The 25,025-nt window shown below is 43.5% G+C and overlaps 1 protein-coding gene across 1 annotated transcript in view; it reads left to right on the top strand.

Annotated features, from left to right (window-relative positions):
* Positions 1 to 25,025, top strand: part of LOC125465602 (tomoregulin-1-like) — a 215,432-nt gene that overhangs the window by 133,079 nt on the left and 57,328 nt on the right. The window contains exon 4 of the mRNA XM_059638344.1: positions 2,847 to 2,873. Coding sequence (XP_059494327.1) covers positions 2,847 to 2,873 — 27 coding nt within the window. The remainder of the gene's footprint in view (positions 1 to 2,846; positions 2,874 to 25,025) is intronic.

Genomic DNA, 25,025 nt, shown 5'->3' with positions numbered 1-25,025 from the left:
CCATCTGCCATTTATCTACCCAACTCTCCAGTCTATCTATATTCTGCTGTAATTTCTGACAGTCCCCTTCATTATCAGCTACTCCACCAATCTTAGTGTCATCAGCAAACCTTCCTCCAGATCATTTACATATATCACAAACAACAGTGGTCCCAGCACAGATCCCTGTGGAACACCACTGGTCACAGGTCTCCAATTTGAGAAACTCCCTTCTACTACTACCCTCTGTCTCCTGTTGCCCAGCCAGCTTTTTATCCACCTAGCTAGCACACCCTGGACCCCATGTGACTTCACTTTCTCCATCAGCCTGCCATGGGGAACCTTATCAAACACCTTACTGAAGTCCATGTATATGACATCTACAGCCTTTCCCTCATCAATCAACTTTGTCACGTCCTCAAAGAATTCCATTAAGTTGGTAAGACATGACCTTCCCTGTATAAAACCATGCTGCCTATCACTGATAAGCCCATTTTCTTCCAAATGGGAATAGATCCTATCCCTCAGTATCTTCTCCAGCAGCTTCCCTACCACTGACGTCAGGCTCACTGGTCGATAATTACCTGGATTATCCTCGCTGCTCTTTTTAAACAAGGGGACAACATTAGCAAGTCTCCAGTCCTCTGGGGCCTCACCTCTGTCTAAGGACACTGCAAAGATATCTGTTAGGGCCGCGGCTATTTCCTCTCTCGCTTCCCTCAGTAACCTGCGATAGATCCCATCCGGACCTGGTGAAATGGTAAGATTTTGTCTTATTGGGAATGAACGTTGCTTGGCACTTATGTTAAGTTTAAATACATGCAAGGTACATACGTTTCAGCTTAACAAAAATAGATGACATCCATTCTCTGATTCATTCTTCAGTGCAATGCCTTGATTAATCAGCCAACCTACCTGGATTAAATCTGACTGCACTGAGCTATTCAATTGATTTTGACTTCCAACTAAGTCCCAGCTACTCAGAGCCTGTATGGTTTTGTTGCTGTCTCAGCAGCACATTGAAAGCCTATCCAATCGTTTCCTGCATGGAGTCTGTCTTTTTCTGTCTTCTATTTCCAACCAACTGTGATGTACTAACTGTTTTTCAGGAAACCTAAACTGTTTTGAGTCATCAGTTGAAAACTTTGCAAGAAGCCCAGTCCCTAATGCTAGGCAGAAACAAATGTAGCAATTCTTTTGAACCTTAAGTTCACCGAATGTGCATTTTCTACAGATTGCTTGCCGACACTCTAAAAGTATCAATAAAAAATAAAGACTTCATCATAGTGTTCTCAGTGTTCTTATTGTTGCAGTGATATGGCGGCCTTGTGATACTATCACTGGACTAGTAATACAGATGCCATCTTCAGGCTCTGGGTCATAGGTTCAATTCTCTCAAAAGCTGCAGCTGGACATTAAAAGCCTGAATTAATAAAATATGGAATTGAAAACTAATTTCAGTCGTGGTAACAATGAACTTTTTTTTCTAAAATCCCTACCGTGTTCATTTATATCCTTTAAGGGATGAAATCTGCCAGCCTTACATAGTCTGGTATGAGACAACATTGTCTCATCGCTTGAATCTCCTGAAATCCCTTCCAATGATTCGCATGGATGTCAGGGATTGTTCCTTTGGGTCTGCTGGACATCGTTCCACTCTTTCTCACCAAAGTCCTATTTTCTACAGAACAAGGAAGGGGAACTGACTACTGGCTTACAGCTGAGGCCTAAGAGTTCAAACCACCCAGGTTTCACACTGTTGTTCTGAGAATTGTTGGTTTTGTCATCAGCTACCAAACACCAAGTTCCCACCCTGAGTTACAATCAGGGAGTTTACTGTTTCTATTCCTGAAACATTGTCATTGCTTCTCGTGTGATAGAGCTACATAATAAAATATAATTATTATTTAATAAATCTGTTGGTTGATAAGAAATGAACCAATTTAGTCCAAATTAGTGCAGTACAATCTAATAACAAAAACACCTAAACAGCAAAACTCAAAGTGCAACAATAGAAGATTGTACAAATGAATTACAAAAATAAGCTGGGCTGGAATGAATGTTTATGTTGTTCACGTTATCCCATTCCATAACTTGATAGGTTTTCACTATTTTGTTTCTGATGTGATTAAGCGTCTTAATTGTATTACAGTTTGTCAATAGTTCTTTATTCCTTATAGAGTCATACAGTCATACAGCACAGAAACAGACCCTTCAGTCCAACTCATCCATGCAGACCAGACATCTCAATCTAATGTAGTCCCATTTGCCAACATTTGGCCCGTTATCCCTCTAAACCCTTCCTATTTGGATGTTGTTAAACTTGAGAGGGTGCAGAAAAGATTTACAAGGACGCTGCTGTGACTGGAGCAGCTTTGAGTTATAAGGAGAGGCTAAATGGGCTGGGACCTTTTTCACTGGTGCCTCGGAGGCTGAGGGGTGACCTTATAGAGGTTTATAAAATCATGAGGCACATAGATAGGGTGAATAACCAAAGTCTCCTTCCTTGGGTGGGAGAGTCCAAAACTAGACAGCATAGGTATAAGGTGGAAGGGGAATGATTTAAAAAGTTACCTGAGGGGTAACTTCTTCACGCAGAGGGTGGTGTGTGAATGGAATGAAGTGCCAGAGGAACTGGTGGAAGGTGGTATAATTACAACATTTAAAAGGCATCTGAATGCATAGTTGCACCTTAATATGTTATGATTTATAGCAATAACACATTTTTTAATGCACCTGCTTGATATTTTTACAGAGAAAGTATGTACTGATAACCTGCACATTGTTTTAACATTATTTTGTGAAATGACAGTTAGAATCTCAAGTTTAGCAGTGATTCACTACCATTTTCTGTGTTTTTTTTCTAGAAAATGGCTCTGGGTCTGGCGAAGGAGGTATGTTTATATCTTTTTAAAAATACCTTACATACACTTTCAGGTATGATATTCAATCCCATAGTAGTCAAAGTAGACATGGAAGGTAAAGATTCTACAGAGTGTGCTGTCACAAGCACGGGCTATTCGTAAAGTGTTGCAGTGGGAAAGTGGCACATGTGGTTCCCTATCATTTCTCTACATGGCTTAGATCTTATCAATTTCTCATAATTTGAGGAGAACTTCTTTTAGTCTATTCAATCTGGCTATGTGTTCTAAACTAAAACATTTAACAAAGCAATGACCTCTTCAAAAATGTTAAAAATCCATTTTGTTGCTATTGCATGTATAGACATCTTCAGTGTTTCAAAAGAACTACTAGTTTCACAGTTTCTAATGTCTCCATAACTTTATGAAGGTCTTGACTATTTAATCTTTTTTAGAAAGTTCCAAATGGATCAAGAATGTAAATAGTGCCAATCTTTTATTTCATAAAATCTGTCATGAGGCGTAGAGTTTTCCAGTTGCATTGAAAGCAAGAGCTATGCTGAGCCGCTGCTGTGAAGATGATGCTATCAAAGTATAGCAGTTTCACTGTCTGATGACATTGACGTCATTCCCAGATATGATTCCAATCAAATATTGTGATATGCTTATGGCTTTTTATTTTTTGTTTAGCTGCCCTCCAATTACATTTTTCATGTGCCAGTCATAATTCAAAGTAGTGGAAAGGAAAATGACGGACAGGCTTCTCCTCTTCCAATATTTGAGCTATCACTAGTATTGTAGTGACCCTCTGATGAAGGGTCGAGGCCCAAAATGTCAGCTTTTGTGCTCCTGAGATGCTGCTTGGCCTGCTATGTTCATCCAGCTCCACACTTTAACTAGTATTGTAGAATGCTTTCAGAGATGACTTACTTTTTCAACATGTGTGCCCCTTCCCATTGAGAGGTAGCTTCAGATTAACTTGTCCCTGATGGCACAGGCAAGATTGAGAAAGTGTATGATGAATTATATATGCAAAGTCAAATTTAGACAGACAACACATACTACATTAGCAACCCATATGATGAGGCACAGTACTAATGATAAGTATTTCTGTGAAATGCATCTCAAAAAGTGGTAACCTAACTTAAAAATGCAAATAGTCACATCAGTTCTAAATTATTTGGCACCAATTTGATGACATTTGGCATCCACTATTGTTTTGCCATTTTAACCACAGAAACATGAGAATTAAGTCTGAAGATGTCAAGAATGTACATCAGTATAATGACTTTGGTCCTAAAACATCTACATAGTTCTAAAGTATGAACAGTTCATGACATCTAAATTTCTTGCTCCACAATTTCAATAGAAACATTGGGACTTCTAAAATAAATGTGTGAACACACCTTGCTAAAATAACAAAGGAAATTCACAGACTAACGCATTAAAAGTTCATAAGCTGGAATGTATGGCAGAAATTAAGATCCTCTTTATTATAAACCAATAAATTTTAACTATAATATAGCTTCCAAATAGTGAGACTGAACATGGTGTATTGTGTATAGTTTTAGTCTATCCGAGTACCCTAAGAGAGGATATAGTTGCCATAGAGGGAGAACAGCAAGGGTTCCCTAGAATGATGCTAGGGATGACAGGACTGTCATATTAGGAGGGATTTGTTCAACTAGGCCTGTATTCACTTGAGTTAAAAAGGATGAGAGGGGATCTAATTGAAATATATAAAATTTTAACGGTTATAGATAATCTAGGTGCATAGAGGATATTTCTAGAACTAGGATCACAGTCTCAGGATAATAAAATGTGAGGCTGGATGAACACAGCAGGCCAAGCAGCATCTCAGGAGCACAAAAGCTGACGTTTTGGGCCTAGACCCTTCATCAGAGTCTAGGCCCGAAACGTCAGCTTTTGTGCTCCTGAGATGCTGCTTGGCCTGCTGTGTTCATCCAGCCTCACATTTTATTATCTTGGAATTCTCCAGTATCTGCAGTTCCCATTATCACAGTCTCAGGATATGGGATAGGCCTTTTCAGGAAAGAGATGCAGAAATATTTGTTCATTAATTGGCTGGTCACCCTGTGGAATTTGTGACCACAGAAGGCAATGGAAGTTGGGTCGCTGAGTATATTCAGGGAAAGGACTGATAAATGTTTAAATATTAAAGGCATCGAGGGAACATAGGAAAAGCATGACCATGGCGTTGAGATAGAACATCAGCCTGATTATATTGCATGGCAGTTTAGACCCAAGTGGTCAAATAACTGACTTCTCATCCTAGTTTTCATGGTTCACACGAATCAGTTCCATGTGCCAGTTCATAATTTTTATTGAAGGTGATACAATGAGAGCTTAGTAACTGATTCCAGCTACGTTGAGCTTAGATTAACACTGAATCAATTGTGTTTTCCCAACTAAAACTGCCGCATAAAATACATGACAAAGTCTGATTCAATGCAAGTCTGTAATAATGGGGGGGAATGACCCAGCAGTATTATTGCTAGACTGTTAATCCAGAGAACCAGGCAATATTATCCCATGACAGAAAGTGGAATTTGAGTTCAATAAAGCATCTAGAATTAAGTTTCTAATTATGATTTTGAAACCATTGTTGATTTTTGGAAAGCCCATCTGGTTCACTATTGTTCTTTGGGGAAGGAAACTGCCATCCTTACCTGGTCTGACCTACATGTGACTCCACACCCATGGCTATGTGGCTGACTCGCAACTGCCCTCTGGGCAACTAGGGAATGGGCAATAAATGCAGGTCAGGCCATCAACACCCACGTCCTGTGAATGAATTTAAAAAATGGCTGTGTCAGGGAAGCAACAAATTAACAATTCCACATGAAAACAGTGAGAAGCCAATTGAGCTATTTAAAGAAGTGATTCTGTTGCTTTTCATAAATGTGAAAGAAATTTAATGATAACTTATGATTTAAGTATGCAGTGCAAGGCGTCACAAGTCATCTGATCGTCAACCATCTAAAGATGCTGGCATTCAGGCAAGGACTCAGACAGTGCAAAGGAACTGAAAGCCAGCCTGAGGAACTGAAGGATAGCATAGAGTTGAAGTTTAGGACAATGCTGCAGAATTGAGGAGTGGCATTATAGGGGAAATACATTGGTGTTTGCAGCATCTTAGCAAGGCAAGTAAAGATACAATTCCACAGTTACGTGGTAAATCGGCGAGTCATGGTTCCCATTGGCGGATGTTCCCTACAAAGGCAGTGGCCTGTGGAAGGAATTGATGCAAACATTGATCTCACCCTCTCAGTCTCCATGGACTCTGAGCTGAGGAGCAGTGGCACAAAAGGCAGAAGGCTGCACAGTACAAGTAGCAAAGTGACAGCAGATTACAGAAGGAAATCAAAGGGAGTGGGAGCAGGAGCAAACTGAAAACAGATTATGTTACACCCCAGAGTTTTCTGGACTTGAATGAACTATCTCCAGATGCTAGTGCAAATGAAGACTTTGGCTGGCAGGGGAGACCATCACTGAGCTGTGTGTAATGTGGCAGGACAACTTGCAACTAGGCCTCAGTGGGTACCCAATATCCGTGGTATTGAAAGCCATTGTTGCATTAAACTTCAACACACCTGGCCAACAGAAGGTCCCCACTGGAGGCATAGAGTCATTGGAAATAGTTTACAGTGCAGAAGGAGCTCTTATAGTGCATCAACTAATTGCAGGCTTCCCTCAGAACAATCCAGTGAATTGTACTCTCCTGCTCAGTCGCACTAGCCTTTCAAGTGGGCCTCCTTGATAAAAATGTTCTTCCTCATTCTCTCTTGTATCTCTTTTCCCAAAATCTTGTGTTTATGCCCTGTAGTACTGTTACCATTTGTCGTAATCTTATAAAGAGGTATAAAATCACCCTGCAACCTCTTTTGCCTCAATGAGAGCAACCATTGCCGAAAAAGGTCATCAACCTAAAATGGTAACCCTGTTCCTCTCTAACGGTGTTGCCTGTCTTGCTTTTCTAGCTTTTGTTCTTAATTCATTACCCACTTACAGAATCACAGAATTTTACAGTATAGAGTGAGGCCATTCGACCCATCCTGTCCATATCGGCTCCCAAAAGAGCTACCCAGCTAATCCCATCCTTCAGCCCTATCTCCACAGCCCTTGAACTTCATCACTTTCAAATATATATCCAGCTCTCTTTTGAAACCTCCAATGGAATCTGCCTCCAGCACTCTCTCAGGCAACACACTCCAAATCCTAACAACTCTCTGAGTTCCTTCTTGCTCTCCAAATGCTCTTGCTGACAATCATGTGACCCCTTGTAATTTGTCTGTTATACAGTACAAAATGAAGGGCTTTGAACAATGTCCTAGTCCAAAGTTTAGGGAGAGTTTTATTTCAATATTCACAATCTATCAAGCTCACAGCAACTGATTACCAGCTCCCACATTTCTACAGCTATGTCAAATGCAATTAATATATCCATCATCTCTTCCCTTATACCATTAGGTCTTAGGCACCCTTCAGACCATATTATAATGCATTCTGATTTTTAAATTTCTAATTACATATTTATGTAAATTTTTTAAAACCTGTTCAAAGTGATGACATAGTATATTCCTTGTTATTACTCATGAAGAAAATAACAATTAGGAACAACAGTATGCATAACAAACCCTCAAGAGCCACCTATCTGGACTCCATTTTCTCCCCTTTGGTCCAGGAACTCCCTACCTACGTCCGTGACACCACCCACACCCTCCACCTCCTCCAGAACTTCCAATTCCCTGGCCCGCAACACCTCATTTTCTCCATGGACGTCCAGTCCCTACACACCTGTATTCCTCATGCAGATGGCCTCAAGGCCCTCCGCTTCTTCCTGTCCCGCAGGCCCGACCAGTCCCCCTCCACTGACACCCTCATCCCCCTAGCCAAACTCGTCCTCACCGTCAACAATTTCTCTTTCGATTCCTCCCACTTCCTACAGACAAAGTGGGTGGCCATGGGCACCAGCATGGGCCCCAGCTATGCCTGCCTCTTTGTAGGTTACGTGGAACAGTCCCTCTTCCGCACCTACACAGGCCCCAAACCCCACCTCTATCTCCGTTACATTGATGACTGTATCGGCGCCGCCTCTTGCCCCCCAGAGGAGCTCGAACAGTTCATCCACTTCACCAACACCTTCCAGCCCAACCTTCAGTTCACCTGGGCCATCTCCAGTACATCCCTCACCTTCCTGGACCTCTCAGTCTACATCTCAGGCAACCAGCTTGTAACTGATGTCCATTTCGAGCCCACTGACTCCCACAGCTACCTAGAATACACCTCCTCCCACCCACCCTCCTGCAAAAATTCCATCCCCTATTCCCAATTCCTCCGCCTCCGCCGCATCTGCTCCCAGAATGAGGCATTCCACTCCCGTACATCCCAGATGTCCAAGTTCTTCCAGGACCGCAACTTGCCCCTCACAGTAGTCGAGAATGCCCTTGACCGCGTCTCCCGCATTTCCTGCAACACATCGCTCACACCCCGCCCCCGCCACAACCGCCCAAAGAGGATCCCGCTCGTTCTCACACACCACCCCACCAACCTCCGGATACAACGCATCATCCTCCGACACTTCCGCCATCTACAATCCGTCCCCACCACCCAGCACATTTTTCCATCCCCACCCTTGTCTGCCTTCCGGAGAGACCACTCTCTCCGTGACTCCCTTGTTGGCTCCACACTGCCCTCCAACCCCACCACACCCGGCACCTTCCCCTGCAACCGCAGGAAGTGCTACACTTGCCCCCACACCTCCTAGGCCAGGCCCCAAGATGACTTTCCATATTAAGCAGAGGTTCACCTGCACATCTGCCAATGTGGTATACTGCATCCACTGTACCCGGTGTGGCTTCCTCCACATTGGGGAAAGCAAGCGGAGGCTTGGGGACCGCTTTGCAGAACACCTCCGCTCGGTTCGCAACAAACAATTGCACCTCCCAGTCGTGAACCATTTCAACTCCCCCTCCCATTCTTTAGATGACATGTCCATCATAGGCCTCCTACAGTGCCACAATGATGCCACCTGAAGGTTGCAGGAACAGCAACTCATATTCCACATGGGAACCCTGCATCCCAATGGTATCAATGTAGACTTCACCAGCTTCAAAATCTCCCCTTCCCCCACCACATCCCAAAACCAGCCCAGTTCGTCCCCTCCCCCCACTGCACCACACAACCAGCCCAGCTCTTCACCTCCACCCACTGCATCCCAAAACCAGCCCAGCCTGTCTCTGCCTCCCTAATCTGTTCTTCCTCTCACTCATCCCTTCCTCCCACCCCAAGCCGCCCCTCCATTTCCTACCTCCCACCTCATCCCACCTCCATAACCTGTCCGTCTACCCTGGACTAACCTATCCCCTCCCTACCTCCTCACCTATACTCTCCTCTCCACCTACCTTCTTTTCTCTCCATCTTCGGTCCGCCTCCCCCTCTCTCCCTATTTATTCCAGAACCCTCACCCCATCTCCCTCTCTGATATAGGGTCTAGGCCCGAAACGTCAGCTCTTGTGCGCTTTAGATGCTGCTTGGCCTGCTGTGTTCATCCAGCTTCACACTTTATTATCTTGGATTCTCCAGCATCTGCAGTTCCCATTATTTCTGATACAATTTTAACCTCAAGCCCACTTCACCATTTAATACATTCGTGACTGATCTCACATCAGCCTTAACTCTGCTTTTCTTGTGCTTAATTGCCACAACCCTTTAATCTATTACTAATTGAAAATCTATCTATCTCCTCCTTAAATTCATTGTGTCCCAGTATCCACCACAATCTGGGTAATGAATTCCACAGATTTGTGAGCCGTTGAGAGAAGTAATTCCTCCTCATTCCTGTTTTAAGTCTGCCATCCCTTAGCCTAAAACTATGAACTCTTGTTCTAGATTGCCCCACAATGGGAGACATTTGCTCCATGACTAATTTGTCAATCATCCTTAGAACCTTCTATACCTCAGTTAGATCTCTTATTCTTATAACCTCCAGTGAGTATAGGCCTAAAGTGCTCAATCTTTCCTCATACGTCAAGCCTTTCATCTCTGGAAATAAGCTAGTAAACCTTCTTTACACAGTAAAGATCTGAGTATTCTAATTACAGGATTTCTTAGTGTTTGCTCCTTTTTGAAACAATCAGATGGCTCGTCCCGAATTGCGCAGAGGGCAGTTAAGAGTCATTGCTGTGGGTTTGGAGTGACATGTAGGCCAGACCAGGTAAAGATGGCACTTTCCTTCCCTAAAGTGAACTAGATGGGTTTTTTCTCCTGGTTCGTCGATTCATATACGTCATTAGGCTCAATTTCAGATTTCTTTGCTTATTCAATTAAAATTTCATCCTCTGCTGTGGCAGGATTTGAATCTGGGTCTCTGGATTAACCATCCAGTGATAATACCACAAGCCTATTGTCTTCTCTTCATTGCTTTTGATTGCTTTGAAAACCTACTTTGAATTCTGTAGTGATGTTACTAATGAATGGCATGTGTTCAACCTCAAAGATCAGGGGAGAGGGAGACTATTGATCAGACTGTGACAGCACTGAGATGTCTAGCTGAATCCTGAGTTTCAACAACTCGATGATCTCATCAGAGATCGGATTGTCTTAGCATAAGTGATCTGACTGTGAGGGTATGGCTGATGATGGAGGAGAAATTTACACTCAAGAAACCTATTGTCATATGCAGAAACTCTGAGGATGTTAATCACCAGCTAGAGTACATAATGGAAGAACAGACAAACTGAGGGGCATTTTAGGCCAAACAATAAAAGCACACTGGTATAAAGGAAGACTCATTTGTAGAAGATTAAGGCCAGAGGACAGGATTTAAACATGCACAGGAAGTAAGTCCAGCATGGGGAAAGCAGTTTCCTAAGTGCATGAAGCTGAAATGCTTTTTGCATAAGTGTGTTTAACTAGAAAGAAAGAAAGCCAACCTATAGAGATGTCTGCTAGAGAGACGAAACGTTGTACACCATACTATGCTAGGTTAGTGGCATCAGGTCTAATGGTTTGTGACTGATAGAATGCTGATTGCACTGTTATGATCCCAGCCGATGGTAATACTGGACAAGTGAGATTCCAGAGTGAAACCTGGCTCAATAGACCACTATGTTTCTTTTTGTAATCTTGGTATCATGGTGACCAGTCACAGAACATACTCACATGATGCTGTCAATGTAATTTTACAAGTTTACTACACAAAAGAAAAGAAAAAGGGTAACAAAGATTTAAATATACAAAAGACATTTTTGAAACATCTTGTCATACACAGTGAATAGAAAAATTAAACACCTTTCCCCACCAATATCCTTCACAGATACTCAATCCTAGTGAAGCATCACTCCTATTTTTGCTTTAAAATTTCCTATTAAATGAACAAAGTCATAAGTTGTTCCAATTGATCATTTCTGAGCATTCAGAATGTGATTCTCTCCATTTCTCCCTGAGACAAGTAGACAGGCTAACTCATTGACTTTTCACTGCCTTTGACTACTTTGAGACTGCTAAAATAGCTTATGTTTTCTTTGCTGCTCTGATGGCCTGAAGACTTCCACGAACCAAAAGCTGCCATTTTGCTAGAAATTGATTATTTCTTCTGAAATCAATCTGTTAATGGCTTCTGTTCTGTTTTTGTAGGTTATAAAAATCCCTACTTTCTAAATGCCTCAGCAATTATCTCCGCAGGTAGCTTACTTACTCATTCAACTTAAGGCATATGCTTTCTTACAATGGCTGTCTTTAGCTCACTGTTCCATATGACTTTGATGTTTTCTTAAGTAAAATTAGACCTGTACAGCACTGAAAACCAAAAGCCCATTTACCCATTTAGAATTGAGGTCCAAAACAATAATCATAATTTATAAATGTGCATCACAGCAGGACAGCATCAAACCAGTGTGAAATGACAGGTGACACTAATGCTTCACATAACACTGAGAATTGCAAACCTGATCAAAGTGACTCAATGATGATCCAAGAATTGAACCATCAAAAGGAAGTTTCAGGCACTATGATGGAATGATGCTGATTGAAGAAGGCAAATAAAGCTGAGAGCCCATACATTGAGAATAACGAAGGTCTGGAATTTCAAATGGTAGACGTCAAGTAAAATCATTCACCTCAGCTGAAGCAAGTCTAAAATTTGGTCTGGCAACCCGATATGAGTAAGAAGACAATTGCACTGTTTCACAGGTCTCCAGGTCACTGTCTGCCAGACAGATGTTAGAAGATAACAAAGATGCTTTTGCAGGTCTTGGTTGCCCTCCAGGTGGATATCATCTTAAAGTGAAGAGTGAGGGACCAACACAACATCAGTTATATATGAACAAAGTAACAAGGAATAAAGGGTACTCAGCCCTTTGATGCTGCTCCACCATTCAATAAGATTATGGCTGATCTGATTTTAAACTCAACTTTCCATCCCTGATAATCTTTTATCCCCTTGGTAATCAAAAACCTTTTCTTCCAAGTTTAGTCTGAAAGACAAAATAGAGAAACTGAAAACAAGGTGTGTAATATAAAAAGAGACAGCCACACGTAAACGTGAGTAGAAGCAGAGATAAAACCCTTGAAAACTAAGAATAAGCATAACTCCAAAGGATCTCTATTAAGTTTTTAAGAGATCTCACTGCCACATGTAAACCATTAAAGAAATGTAGCCGCAACTTGTCAAGGCAAAATTCTTTACTACCTGGCAAGTATTTGTTACACTGGCATATGAAGCTGGATGAAAGCTGCAGTTTTATGACCAAATTCTTGATGCCATTTAAGAGATATAGACAGATGCATAGGCTGCTTGGCATTTCCATGACATCTGAAAGCTATCACTGCAGATGGTATGGGGTAATCAGTGATCTTCGTGGAGTGGAAACTATTGTGAATTACCTGCTTGTCTATGGATCTGGAGGTATAATGGAAGAAGCCATTACAGATCAACATCAGAAACTAGTGTGACCGCCGTACAGGGCTCACCACGTGAACTTGAAGCTGAATAAGAAAAAGACGCAATTGAGAATGCCTGAAGTCAAGTATTTAGGTCATGCACTGACAGCAAAAGTATTGTGCCAGGATCCTGACAAGATTAGAACTGCACCAGAGATGCTGCAATCAATAGAGAGAGTGATAGAGTCGTACAGCACAAAAACAGACCCTTCGGTCCAACCAGCCCATGCTGACCGTAGTCCCAAACTAAATTAGTCTCACCTGCCTGCTCCTGGCCCATCTTCCTCCAAACATTTCTTGTTCTTGTACTTAAGTAAATACCCTGTCTGTAACAAGGGAGACAAAACTCGACACAGTACTCGAGAAGAAGCCTCATCATAGATGAAACTATGAAATTAGTCCAGTGATTTGTTGAGTTTTTGAACAAAAGTCTCGTCTAATTTGATAGTTGATATTAGCACATTAACTTCTACAAAAGCTCACTGCTAAGAATGTGCAGTGAGTTGCAAACTGAGAACTAACTTTCACTAAGATCAAACAACTAGTGATAACCCTAGTACTGAGATATTATGACATCTAAGATTCTCCTGAAGTCCGATGCCAACATGACAGGACTCAATGCAAATCTTATGCAGGAAGAACCAGCTGCATTTACATTCAGGTTACTAACGCAAACGGAATGTTGCTAATCTCAGATTGAAAAATAATTCTTGGCTGTTGTCTTTGTGAACACATTATTCAATACCTGCTTGGGAGAGACAAAGTGTTAGTGAAGTCTGAACATAAACCCCTTTAACATATTTTGCTCAAAAAGATTATTTTCTTTGCTGACCTTGGATATTGACGACCTTGAGTAACGTGTAAGTGCAATTTGTTTGTTTTTGAAAAGGTAAGAAGGGATGTTTGGAGAAAGCATAGCGTATGCATGACTAGCATGTGCAACACATGGCATATTGGCTGGCCGTAGCCACGTGAACTCAGCATCTGCTGTTACTTAGTTTCATTTAACTTTATAGCAGCCCTGAAACACATTTGCTTGAAACCATCTTTGATCAGCTTGTAACACTGGACCCAGATGTACTTTTGGACCCCATGATGACTAAGCTGTGCATCTATCTCCTGCCAGGCTTCCTTGGTCAGGCAGAAGGGTTTATTTCTATCTGAAGGGACAAACAGCATGCTTCATTTAAATGCAGCCTGGAGGAGAGTCTGTGAAGAAGCATTGCTGAACACTGAAGTCACACTTCGCCTACCTTACAACATTTTTCTGATTTACAACCTCCTGTTCTTTCCTGTTGACCCGTTTTCGCTTTGGTGTAATGACATACTGGGATAATGTGCTGGAAATCAAGTCCCACTATTCCTGGACTCCTATCAAATGTGAAGATTTAATGTAACTGTCATGAATGCCAACTTTCCTGTGATTGACTTCTACCCAGGACAACAACAAACCACTTCATGGTTTCCTCTGTAACAATAAAATAAGCTATATACTGTTGTCCACAGAATTTTAGCAAGAACAGTACAAGAATGGAATTTCTAATATATGTGACTTAACCTTTACTCTTCATAAAACTCCCACACACAACCACATAAAAGAAAGCGTATAAACTATAAATATTCTGAGTGGAGGAAGAAAACAGTTCTGAATCACCAGTGCAAAACCACAAACCCTGATGAATTGGTTCCACAATCCTTTTCCGTCTTTGACAATGCCTCGATGTTATTTGCACTGTGATGATCACTCTTTAGTTCCCTGGTTTCTTGGCTGGGCCAGGGTCTTTCTGGTTGCCTTTGGTTTTTACAACTACTTCTTTTAGCTTTTCCAAATGTATTTTTTTCTGCTTTTCCAGTAGAAATTTGGGGAAAAACAACTTGACAGGGAAAGTAGAGAGACAAAAGATTGATACAAATAACTTAAGGAGGTCTCTCTTAACTCCCTTCACAGAATCAGTAATAAACTGCAACCTGACCAATCGGAGGCTTATTACAATGCTGAGCTCTCCTAAACCCATGGCAATTGGGTGTGACTTGAAAGCTAGGGCAAATTACACCGAACATACCCAATTTGTGGTGCCTGTTTGTCTGGGTATAATGTTGCCAGAGAAAAAAAAATTGTTTCATATGATGATCTGGTTAGCTGCACTTATATATCCTTGCATGGTTCCCTTTCTAAGTAGTGTCTAGTTTTGCTATTTTTAGTCTATCATCCAAAAAAAAATGAGATCTCTTTCACTGGGAGCCGAGTCTTCACAGCAGCTGGGATGTCAATGTGGGAAACTCAGTTGCACGCTTCAATCAGGTCTGTCTCCTGTTTAAAAATGTATCAGCATTTGTGCTGTGGTCATCTGATGCTGAGATCACATCCTTCTTATCTGCTCCCTACACTTGGTTTTCTGGGCTCTGTACCTCCATCACACTAATGAGCCAGCCACCACAATGTTATTTTCAATCAGCCACTTTCAATCCAAACAATAGCACTGTGAAATGTTGGATTCTCTGCCAGGAGCCACAGGTACAAATGTCACTTTGGGAATTTTAGATCCTACCGTTTTAATATCCATGCTACAACCATGCCAACATCCAATAAGAGCCAGAAAATCAGATTAAATACATAAAAGATATATAAAGTTGTACTTCAGTGAAACTTTGAGATTGGTCCTCTCCTCATTTTGTTTTCAAGGTCAGAAGTCACACCACACCAGGTTATAGTCTCCAGAGACAATGGGAACTGCAGATGCTGGAGAATCCAAGGTAATAAAGTGTGAAGCTGGATGAACACAGCAGGCCAAGCAGCATCTCAGGAGCATAAAAGCTGACGTTTCGGGCCTAGACCCTTCATCAGAGAGGGGGATGGGGAGAGGATTCTGGAATAAATAGGGAGAAAAGAAGATAGGTGGAGAGGAGAGTATACTACGTCTGTGACACCACCTCCGCCCTCCACCTCCTCCAGAACTTCTAATTCCCTGGCCCCCAACACCTTATTTTCACCATGGATGTCCAGTCCTTATACACCTGTATTCCTCATGCAGATGGCCTCAAGGTCCTCCGCTTCTTCCGGTCCCGCAGGCCCGACCAGTTCCCCCCACCGACACCCTCATCCGCCCAGCCAAACTCGTCCTCACCCTCAACAACTTCTCTTTCGATTCCTCCCACTTCCTACAGACAAAGGGGGTGGCAATGGGTACCCGCATGGGCCCAAGCTATGCCGGCCTCTTTGTAGGTTATGTGGAACAGTCCCTGTTCCCCACATACACAGGCCCCAAACCCCACCTCTTCCTCCGTTACATTGATGATTGTATTGGTGCCACCTCTTGCTCCCCAGAGGAGCTCGAACAGTTCATCCACTTCACCAACACCTTCCACCCCAACCTCAAGTTCACCTGGGCCATCTCCAACACATCCCTCACCTTCCTGAACCTCTCAGTCTACATCTCAGGCAACCAGCTAGAAACTGATGTCTATTTCAAGCCCACTGACTCCCACAGCTACCTAGAATACACCTCCTCCCACCCACCCTCCTGCAAAAATTCCATCCCCTATTCCCAATTCCTCCGCCTCCGCCGCATCTGCTCCCAGGATGAGGCATTCCACTCCCGCACATCCCAGATGTCTAAGTTCTTCAAGGACCGCAACTTTTCCCCCGCAGTGGTCAAGAACGCCCTTGACCGCGTCTTCCACATTTCCCGCAACACATCACTCACACCCTGCCCCCACCACAACCGCCCAAAGAGGATCCCCCTCATTCTCACACACCACCCCACCAACCTCCGGATACAACGCATCATCCTCCGACACTTCCGCCACCTACCATCCGACCCCACCACCCAAGACATTTTTCCATCCCCACCCTTGTCTGCCTTCCGGAGAGACCACTCTCTCTGTGACTCCCTTGTCCACTCCACACTCCCCTCCAACCCCGCCACACCCGGCACCTTCCCCTACAACCACAGGAAGTGCTACACCTGCCCCCATACCTCCTCCCTCACTCCCATCCCAGGCCCCAAGATGACTTTCCATATTAAGCAGATGTTCACCTGCACATCTGCCAATGTGGTATGTTGTATCCATTGTACCCGGTGTGGCTCCCTCTACATTGGGGAAACCAAGCAGAGGCTTGGTGACCGCTTTGCAGAACACCTCCGCTCGGTTCGCAATAAACAACTGCACCTCCCAGTCGCAAACCATTTTAACTCCCCCTCCCATTCCTCAGATGACATGTCCATCATAGGCCTCCTGCAGTGCCACAATGATGCCACCCGAAGGTTGCAGGAACAGCAACTCATATTCCGCTTGGGAACCCTGCATCCCAATGGTATCAATGTGGACTTCACCAGCTTCAAAATCTCCCCTTCCCCCACCACATCCCAAAACCAGCCCAGCCTCCCTCTGCCTCCCTAACCTGTTCTTCCTTTCACCTATCCCCTCCTTCCACCCCTAGCCACACCTCCATTTCCTACCTAATAACCTCGTCCCGCCTCCTTGACCTGTCCGTCTTCCCTGGACTGACCTATCCCCTCCCTACCTCCCAACCTATACTCTCCTCTCCACCTATCTTGTTTTCTCTCCATCTTCAGTCTGCCTCCTCCTCTCTCCCTATTTATTCCAGTTCCCTCTCCCCGTCCCCCTCTCTGATGAAGGGTCTAGGCCCGAAACATCAGCCTTTGTGCTCCCGAGATGCTGCTTGGCCTGCTGTGTTCATCCAGCTCCACACTTTGTTATCCAACATTTTGAGTGGCCTGGTTATATTTGCACTGGGCTTTACTGTTTTTCTCTGAGTATTCATATAGACTGAGTGCATGAGCTGTCTGTATAATAAGACAATCAAGACATGAAAGGTGGGTGGTTTGAAATTCTGAGAACCAGAAACACTCAGTCGTGTCTGGTTGCTATCACTGATCTGGCAATACCATTGGTCAATGCTACCCACTCACGCCAGTGATTAAGAAAAACACATAAGTCTGATTATTTGAACCATTCAGTGGTTGCCAATTGGTCACAAGGGGATAGGCCCCGCAGTGTGATGCCAGTATTGCCACTCTGCTGTGCATATTGCAATCTGAATTTATTACAGGGATATAACATCGTTTATAAGTAATAGCCACTGCAAAAAATTGATTTGATGCTTCCTCTTACATTGTTAACTGTTGAAATGAAATATGTCATGTTTGTATTGTTCAAAAATTGACTCCTATTAAATTGAAGCACACAATGTAACTAAATCACTTAAAAAATCAATTCCTTTTATGCTTCCGTGAAGCAGCAGCTGCCAAAATGGGAGTCAGTTCTTTTTTTATTTTTCTTGCGAAGATTTCTACCCTTAGTATCAATCCAAATAATTCTGAAAAAAGAGTGATATGGAAGTGCAGGTGTTGGTTTGGGGTGGACAAGGTGAGAAGTCATATGACACCCGGTTATAGTCCAACGGGTTTATTTGCAATCACAAGCTTTCGAAGCACTGCTCCTTTGTCAGGTAAAGAGACTGCACCTGACAGAGGGGCAGTGCTTCTAAAGCTTGTGATTGCAAATAAAGCTGTCAGACTATAACCTGGCTAACAAAGTGTGAAGCTGGATGAACACAGCAGGCCAAGCAGCAACATCATATGGATGTTTCACCCAACACCGCAAGCTGAAAAAGTAAGTTACAGAATCTGCTAACTGAAAACTTAATGCAGTATACTGTTTACTTTGTTTACTTATAAACTTGGAAATCAATTCCCAGAATCCATCATGAACTATCAGTCTCAAATTGTTTCAAACAGGTTGCCATGATTCAGCAGTACATATAAGTTAATCAATAAACAATTTCATAGAATATCATCATTGAATTATCATAGAATCTATACAGTGCAGGCAGAGGCCATTCAGCCCATCAAGCACATCAAGAGTATTCACCCCATCCCCTGTAACTCCATGTTTCTCACAGTTAACCCACCAAGCCTGTACAACCCTGGACACTGAGGCAATTTAGCATGGCCAATCCACCTAACCTGCTCATCTTTGGACTGTGGGAAGAAACCAGAGCACCTGGAGGAAACCCACACAGACACTGGGACAATGTGCAAACTGCACACAGACAGTTGCCTGAGGGTGGAACCGAACATGGAGTCCTGGCGCTGTGAGATAACTAACCACCACTTCAGCAACTCAGGAAGCCCGATTCAAAAAGCCAAAATACATGATATTAAAACATAAATAAATTACACACCTCACAGACCTGGTGAAATGATCCAGTTAAAAAGAACAAATGATTTTTGAAAGAAACCATTATGAACATTTAATTATCTAATTATAGATGGTATAGACGGTCTTATTAGCAAGTTTGCAGATGACACTAAGATTGGCGGAGTAGCAGATAGTGAAGGGGACTGTCGGAGATTGCAGCAGAATATAGATAGATTGGAGAGTTGGGTGGAGAAATGACAGATGGAGTTCAATTCATGCAAATGCGAGGTGATGCATTTTGGAAGATCCAATTCTCGAGTTTAAGGGAGATATGGGTTGAAGGTTCTTTACACAGAGGGTGGTGGTGGCCTGGAACGTGTTGCCTGCGGAGGTGGTAGAAGCAGGCATGATAGTGTCATTTAAGATGTATCTAGACAGACACATGAATGGACAGGGTGCTGAGGGATACAGATCCTTGGAAAATAGGCGAAAGGTTTAGATAGCGGATCTGGATCGGCGCAAGCTTGGAGGGCCAAAGAGCCTGTTCCTGTGCTGTAATTTTCTTTGTTCTTTGTAAATTGGCGGTATTCCTTTGGGATAGCAGCTGAGCAATGGGTTAAGATAATTTTGCGTTTGTCTTTGGCACCAAAAAGGGGTTTTAACTCAGTCACAATTAAATGAGTGAACTAACTGATCAGAGGGAAGCTTTACTTTAATTGTCAGGTCAGGAGGAGCCTCTGGGTATTTTTTTCAAATGATCCTGGGCCAGTGCCAGTTTGAATACACACCTCCCCATGGACCTGCTGTCCACCCACCATTATTTTGACTCTCTTGGCTTTCTGTTATTACAGGCTCCTGGAACTGGGAGATCCTCCCAAAGTACCCATTTTCCACTGGAGCCAGAAGAGTGGAACCTTCAAAATTTACTGAATATCTCACTGTCAGAGAGCCCAATTGATGAAAACCTAGCCTGTAGAATTCATGCAAAATTGAAAGTTGAAATTGAGATTAAAATTGGAGCACAAAAGGCATGCTGATACAAATGTTTTTATTACGATAACAGGGAAAAGGTACAGTGTATCTATTTCCTACCTTTCACATAGTAGGATCTGAATTGAAGCAATTACATTCTGCAAATTAGTTATAAAAATATCAGTGATAATGGGAACTGCAGATGCTGGAGAATCCAAGACAATGAAATGTGAGGCTGGATGAACACAGCAGGCCCAGCAGCATCCCAGGAGCACAAGAGCTGACGTTTTGGGCCTAGACCCTTCATCAGAGAGGGGGATGGGGTGAGGGGTCTGGAATAAATAGGGAGAGAGCGGGAGGCGGACCGAAGATGGAGAGAAAAGCAGATAGGTGGAGAGGAGAGTATAGGTGGGGAGGTAGGGAGGGGATAGGTCATTCCAGGGAAGACAGACAGGTCAAGGAGGTGGGATGAGGTTAGTAGGTAGGAGATGGAGGTGTGGCTTGGGGTGGGAGGAAGGGATGGGTGAGAGGAAGAACAGGTTAGGGAGGCAGAAACAGGTTGGACTGGTTTTGGGATGCAGTGGGTGGAGGGGAAGAGCTGGGCTGGTTGTGTGGTGCAGTGGGGGGAGGGGACGAACTGGGCTGGTTTTGGGATGCGGTGGGGGAAGGGGAGATTGTGAAGCTTGTGAAGTCCATATTGATACCATGGGGCTGCAGGGTTCCCAAGCGGAATATGAGTTGCTGTTCCTGCAACCTTCGGGTGGCATCATTGTGGCACTGCAGGAGGCCTATGATGGACATGGCATCTGAGGAATGGGAGGGGGAGTGGAAATGGTTTGCGACTGGGAGGTGCATTTGTTTATTGCGAACCGAGTGGAGGTGTTCTGCAAAGCGGTCACCAAGCCTCTGCTTGGTTTCCCCAATGTAGAGGGAGCCACACCGGGTACAGTGGATGCAGTATGCCACATTATAAAAATATAACTGGTTGAAAAGAAAGTTAGAAAATGCTGCTAAGCAGAAGTGCTGAACCTGATGCAGATGTCAGTTATAGAGTCACAGAGTCATACTTCCCTGAAACAGAGCCTTCGGTCCAACTCTTCCTCATCAAACAGACATCCCAGTCTGACCTAGTCCCATTTGACAGCTTTTGGTCAAAATCTCTCTAAACCCTTCCTATTCATATACCCATCCAGAAGCCTTTTAAATGTTGTAATTGTACCAGCCTCCACCACTTCTTATGGCAGCTCATTCCATTCACACATCACCCTCTACATGAAAAAGGTGCTTCTTAGGTCCCTTCTATATCTTTCCCCTCTCACCTCAAACCTATGTCCTCTGGTTTTGTACTCCCCTACCCATCCCCGTCATGATTTTATAAATCTCTATCAGGCCACACCTCAGCCTCTGATGCTCCAGGGAAAAAAGCCCCAGCCTATTCTTCCTTGCCGTAAGGCTCAAACCCTGCAGTCCTGGCAACATGCTTGTAAATATTTTCAGTTGAATTTGTTTGAGAGCTACTTACTAGTGATTGCATATCATATAACATTTCATCAAAGATGGGGAAGGGAATGAGTGGGGTTTGACAACATGATGTCTGAAATTAAACAAAATATAAAGCTCTGAAATATTATTGAAACTTCAGAATTTCGCTTGTTCTTTATACTAAACTAAAGTCTAACCTGAAAGCCTAAAGGATAAGCTTCAGTCTGGATTTTCATATTACCAGCAGGCGCTAAGTAGAACCAAGCAGCACTGTCAAGAATTGATTGTTGGCTGACTGAAATACAATGCACAGCATCTTACCAACATTTTCTAATGAAGGTTTACGGTATACTTTATGTTTAATGGAAGTGTTTTTGGCTTGATTCCCAACATGATGAGTTCAGAAACAGTAGTATTTACAGAGGTTGTATTTCACTGGGAAATGCTGATATTGTAAATACCAGCATTAAAATCAATTATACTATTTACATTGCACACAATTATGAACGTTGCTGTATAAATAGTAGGGCAGCTGGCATAAAAGGAATGTATCACATTTTGTCACATTGTACATCAGAGATACTGATATTGATTTCAATATCCCTTTCGAACAGCATGCAGCTGTTTAACCAATCTTTATCCAGTAAAACGTTGTCATTCAAAATTTCAAAACTTAGTGTTCTGAAATAGTAAGCGCCCAAACTAGCACCGGATGCTGTACTTCTTTAACACCTCCACCATTGCAATAACATTATCGGGTTGACTAGCATACACAGAGGGTACATTGCATTTGGACATTGTTGCATTTTTTTATGGATGGAGGCGATAGTTGAGAATGGCTTATAATACAAATGAGACTCTTTGTAGAATTTCCGGAAAAGAATTGGGCATACTTTCTGATAAGCACAAATTCTTTGGGATTATTACAGGATCATCCCACTTTAGAAAAAGTATAAATACTTTAAAGACGATGCAGAAAAGATTTATGAAAATAGTTCCAGGGATGAAGGAGAGATAATGGGAACTGCAGATGCTGGAGAATCCACAATAACAAAGTGTAGAGCTGGATGAACACAGCAGGCCAAGCAGCACGTGCTCCTATGATGCTGCTTGTCCTGCTGTGTTCATCCAGCTCCACATTTTGTTATCCAGGGATGAAGGACTTGGTTAAGTGGGACAATCTGGGGGTTGTTCTTCTGAGGGGAGAAAAGTTTGAGAGAGGATTGATGGAGGTATTCAAAACTCAGGACGAATTTGGAGAGAATAGTTAAGGTGAAATTGTGCCCATTGCCTGAAGTGTCGAGAATCAGGTGACACCACTGTATGATGAATGGCAAAAGCGAAACAGTAAGCATCTACTTGCACAGGCAGATTCAACCATGGCTTTCAATGGAGAATTAGAAAAAAAAAATGGAGAGATCATTAAAAATCAGGGCTACAGGGTCTAGGCAGGGGAGAGAGACAAGCTGATTGCCCTTGCAAAAGGCTCGTATGTAAACAACTGACTGAGTGGCCTCTTCCAGTACTGTAATCATTCCATGGGCTGAATTTTGTCTCTGTAATGGAGGCCACTGAATAAAAGCCCAGCTTAGCCATTTGGGGGATATGGGCCTCAGTTTGTTGGTGCTCGGGCAATTAATTACTTGCTCGAATGAAGCTTTAAAAGATGGGAGCATGCCTCCATGAGCTTCCAGCCAATTGGAGGGCTGATATCTCTTCAGTGCCAGCAGCACCAGCTGGAGTGGGGACCTCTGCTGGGACTTCAATTGTCAAAAAATGGTGCTGAGTGCCCCACAGTGCAAGGTGATCGGGATTCATCGGAACCAATTAGCCAGGCTTTGGCAATGGCTGGAGGTGTTCATGGGGAAAGGGGGCATGTTTCCCAGGGGATAATCCTGGCCACACATGGTGGGGGCTCATTAGAGGAAAGTAAAATGCCAGGAATGATAGGAGGGGACCATTAAATGGCTATGAATTGTCTTCCTCTGCTTTCTTGGTTACTGATAAAATTTTATGGTGTTAGAAGGGCACTCAACTACTGCCTTCCCTCATCATCTTCAACCCTTACCCAACTTTCCTGAAAGGCTGATAAAATTCAGCCCTGTGATTCAATAATACAACATTATGGAGCCATTCATGGATGTACCTAATTTTCCAAATGGCCGCCCCACTCCTATTATTAATTTGGATGAATTGGTCAGGGTAGCCATACACAGATTACTGTTCTTACTTTCAGGACTTACTGGGCCCCCATGAATTTCAGTTGTTAATAAATATACTTGGGAATCACTAGAGATTTCACAGATTTGTCAGATATGGACATGTTTGGAGTTAGCTATATTTAAAATTAAATGTTAAAGATGTTACAGCGAAAAGTTTGTTTATTTTCCGTGATAAATAACACCAGTTAGTCAAGTTATTGACTCTACCTTAATTATACGAAATTAAGTTGCATAGCAAATTATTATTTCATATATTTTCTTTTATTGCAATTGACTGTGACTCTCATTTTGACCTCAATTTTGTCCCACATGAATTAATCCTCAGAGATAATGGGAAGCAGATGCTGGAGAATCCAAGATAATAAAATGTGAGGCTGGATGAACACAGCAGGCCAAGCAGCATCTCAGGAGCACAAAAGCTGACGTTTCGGGTTGCAGGGGAAGGTGCCGAGTGTGTTTCGGTTGGAGGGCAGTGTGGAGCGAACAAGGGAGTCACGGAGAGAGTGGTCTCTCTGGAAAGCAGACAGGGGTGGGGATGGAAAAATGTCTTGGGTGGTGGGGTCGGATTGTAGATGGCGGAAGTGTCGGAGGATGATGCGTTGTATCCTGAGGTTGGTGGGGTGGTGTGTGAGAACGAGGGGGATCCTGTTTGGGCGTTTGTGGCGGGGGCGGGGTGTGAGGGATGTGAGGATGTGTTGCGGGAAATGCCCTCCAACCCCACCACACCCGGCACCTTCCCCTGCAACCGCAGGAAATGCTACACTTGCCCCCACACCTCCTCCCTCACCCCTATCCCAGGCCCCTAGATGACTTTCCATATTAAGCAGAGGTTCACCTGCACATCTGCCAATGTGGTATACTGCATCCACTGTACCTGGTGTGGCTTCCTCTACATTGGGGAAACCAAGCGGAGGCTTGGGGACCACTTTGCAGAATACCTCCGCTCGGTTCGCAATAAACAATTGCACCTCCCAGTGGCGAACCATTTCCACTCCCCCTCCCATTCTTTAGATGACATGTCCATCATGGGCCTCCTGCAGTGCCACAATGATGCTACCCGGAGGTTGCAGGAACAGCAACTCATATTCCGCTTGGGAACCCTGCAGCCCAATGGTATCAATGCGGACTTCACCAGCTTCAAAATCTCCCCTTGCCCCACCGCATCCCAAAACCAGCCCAGTTCGTCCCCTCCCCCCACTGCACCACACAACCAGCCCAGCTCTTCCCCTCTACCCACTGCATCCCAAAACCAGTCCAACGTGTCTCTGCCTCCCTAACCTGTTCTTCCTCTCACCCATCCCTTCCTCCCACCCCAAGCCACACCACCATCTACCTACTAACCTCATCCCACCTCCTTGACCTGTCCGTCTTCCCTGGACTG

The sequence above is a fragment of the Stegostoma tigrinum genome, chromosome 2 (assembly GCF_030684315.1).
Source record: "Stegostoma tigrinum isolate sSteTig4 chromosome 2, sSteTig4.hap1, whole genome shotgun sequence".
Classification (NCBI taxonomy): Eukaryota; Metazoa; Chordata; class Chondrichthyes; order Orectolobiformes; family Stegostomatidae; genus Stegostoma; species Stegostoma tigrinum.
Note: the sequence above shows the minus strand (reverse complement) of the source record. Positions and strands in the feature narration are given on the sequence as shown.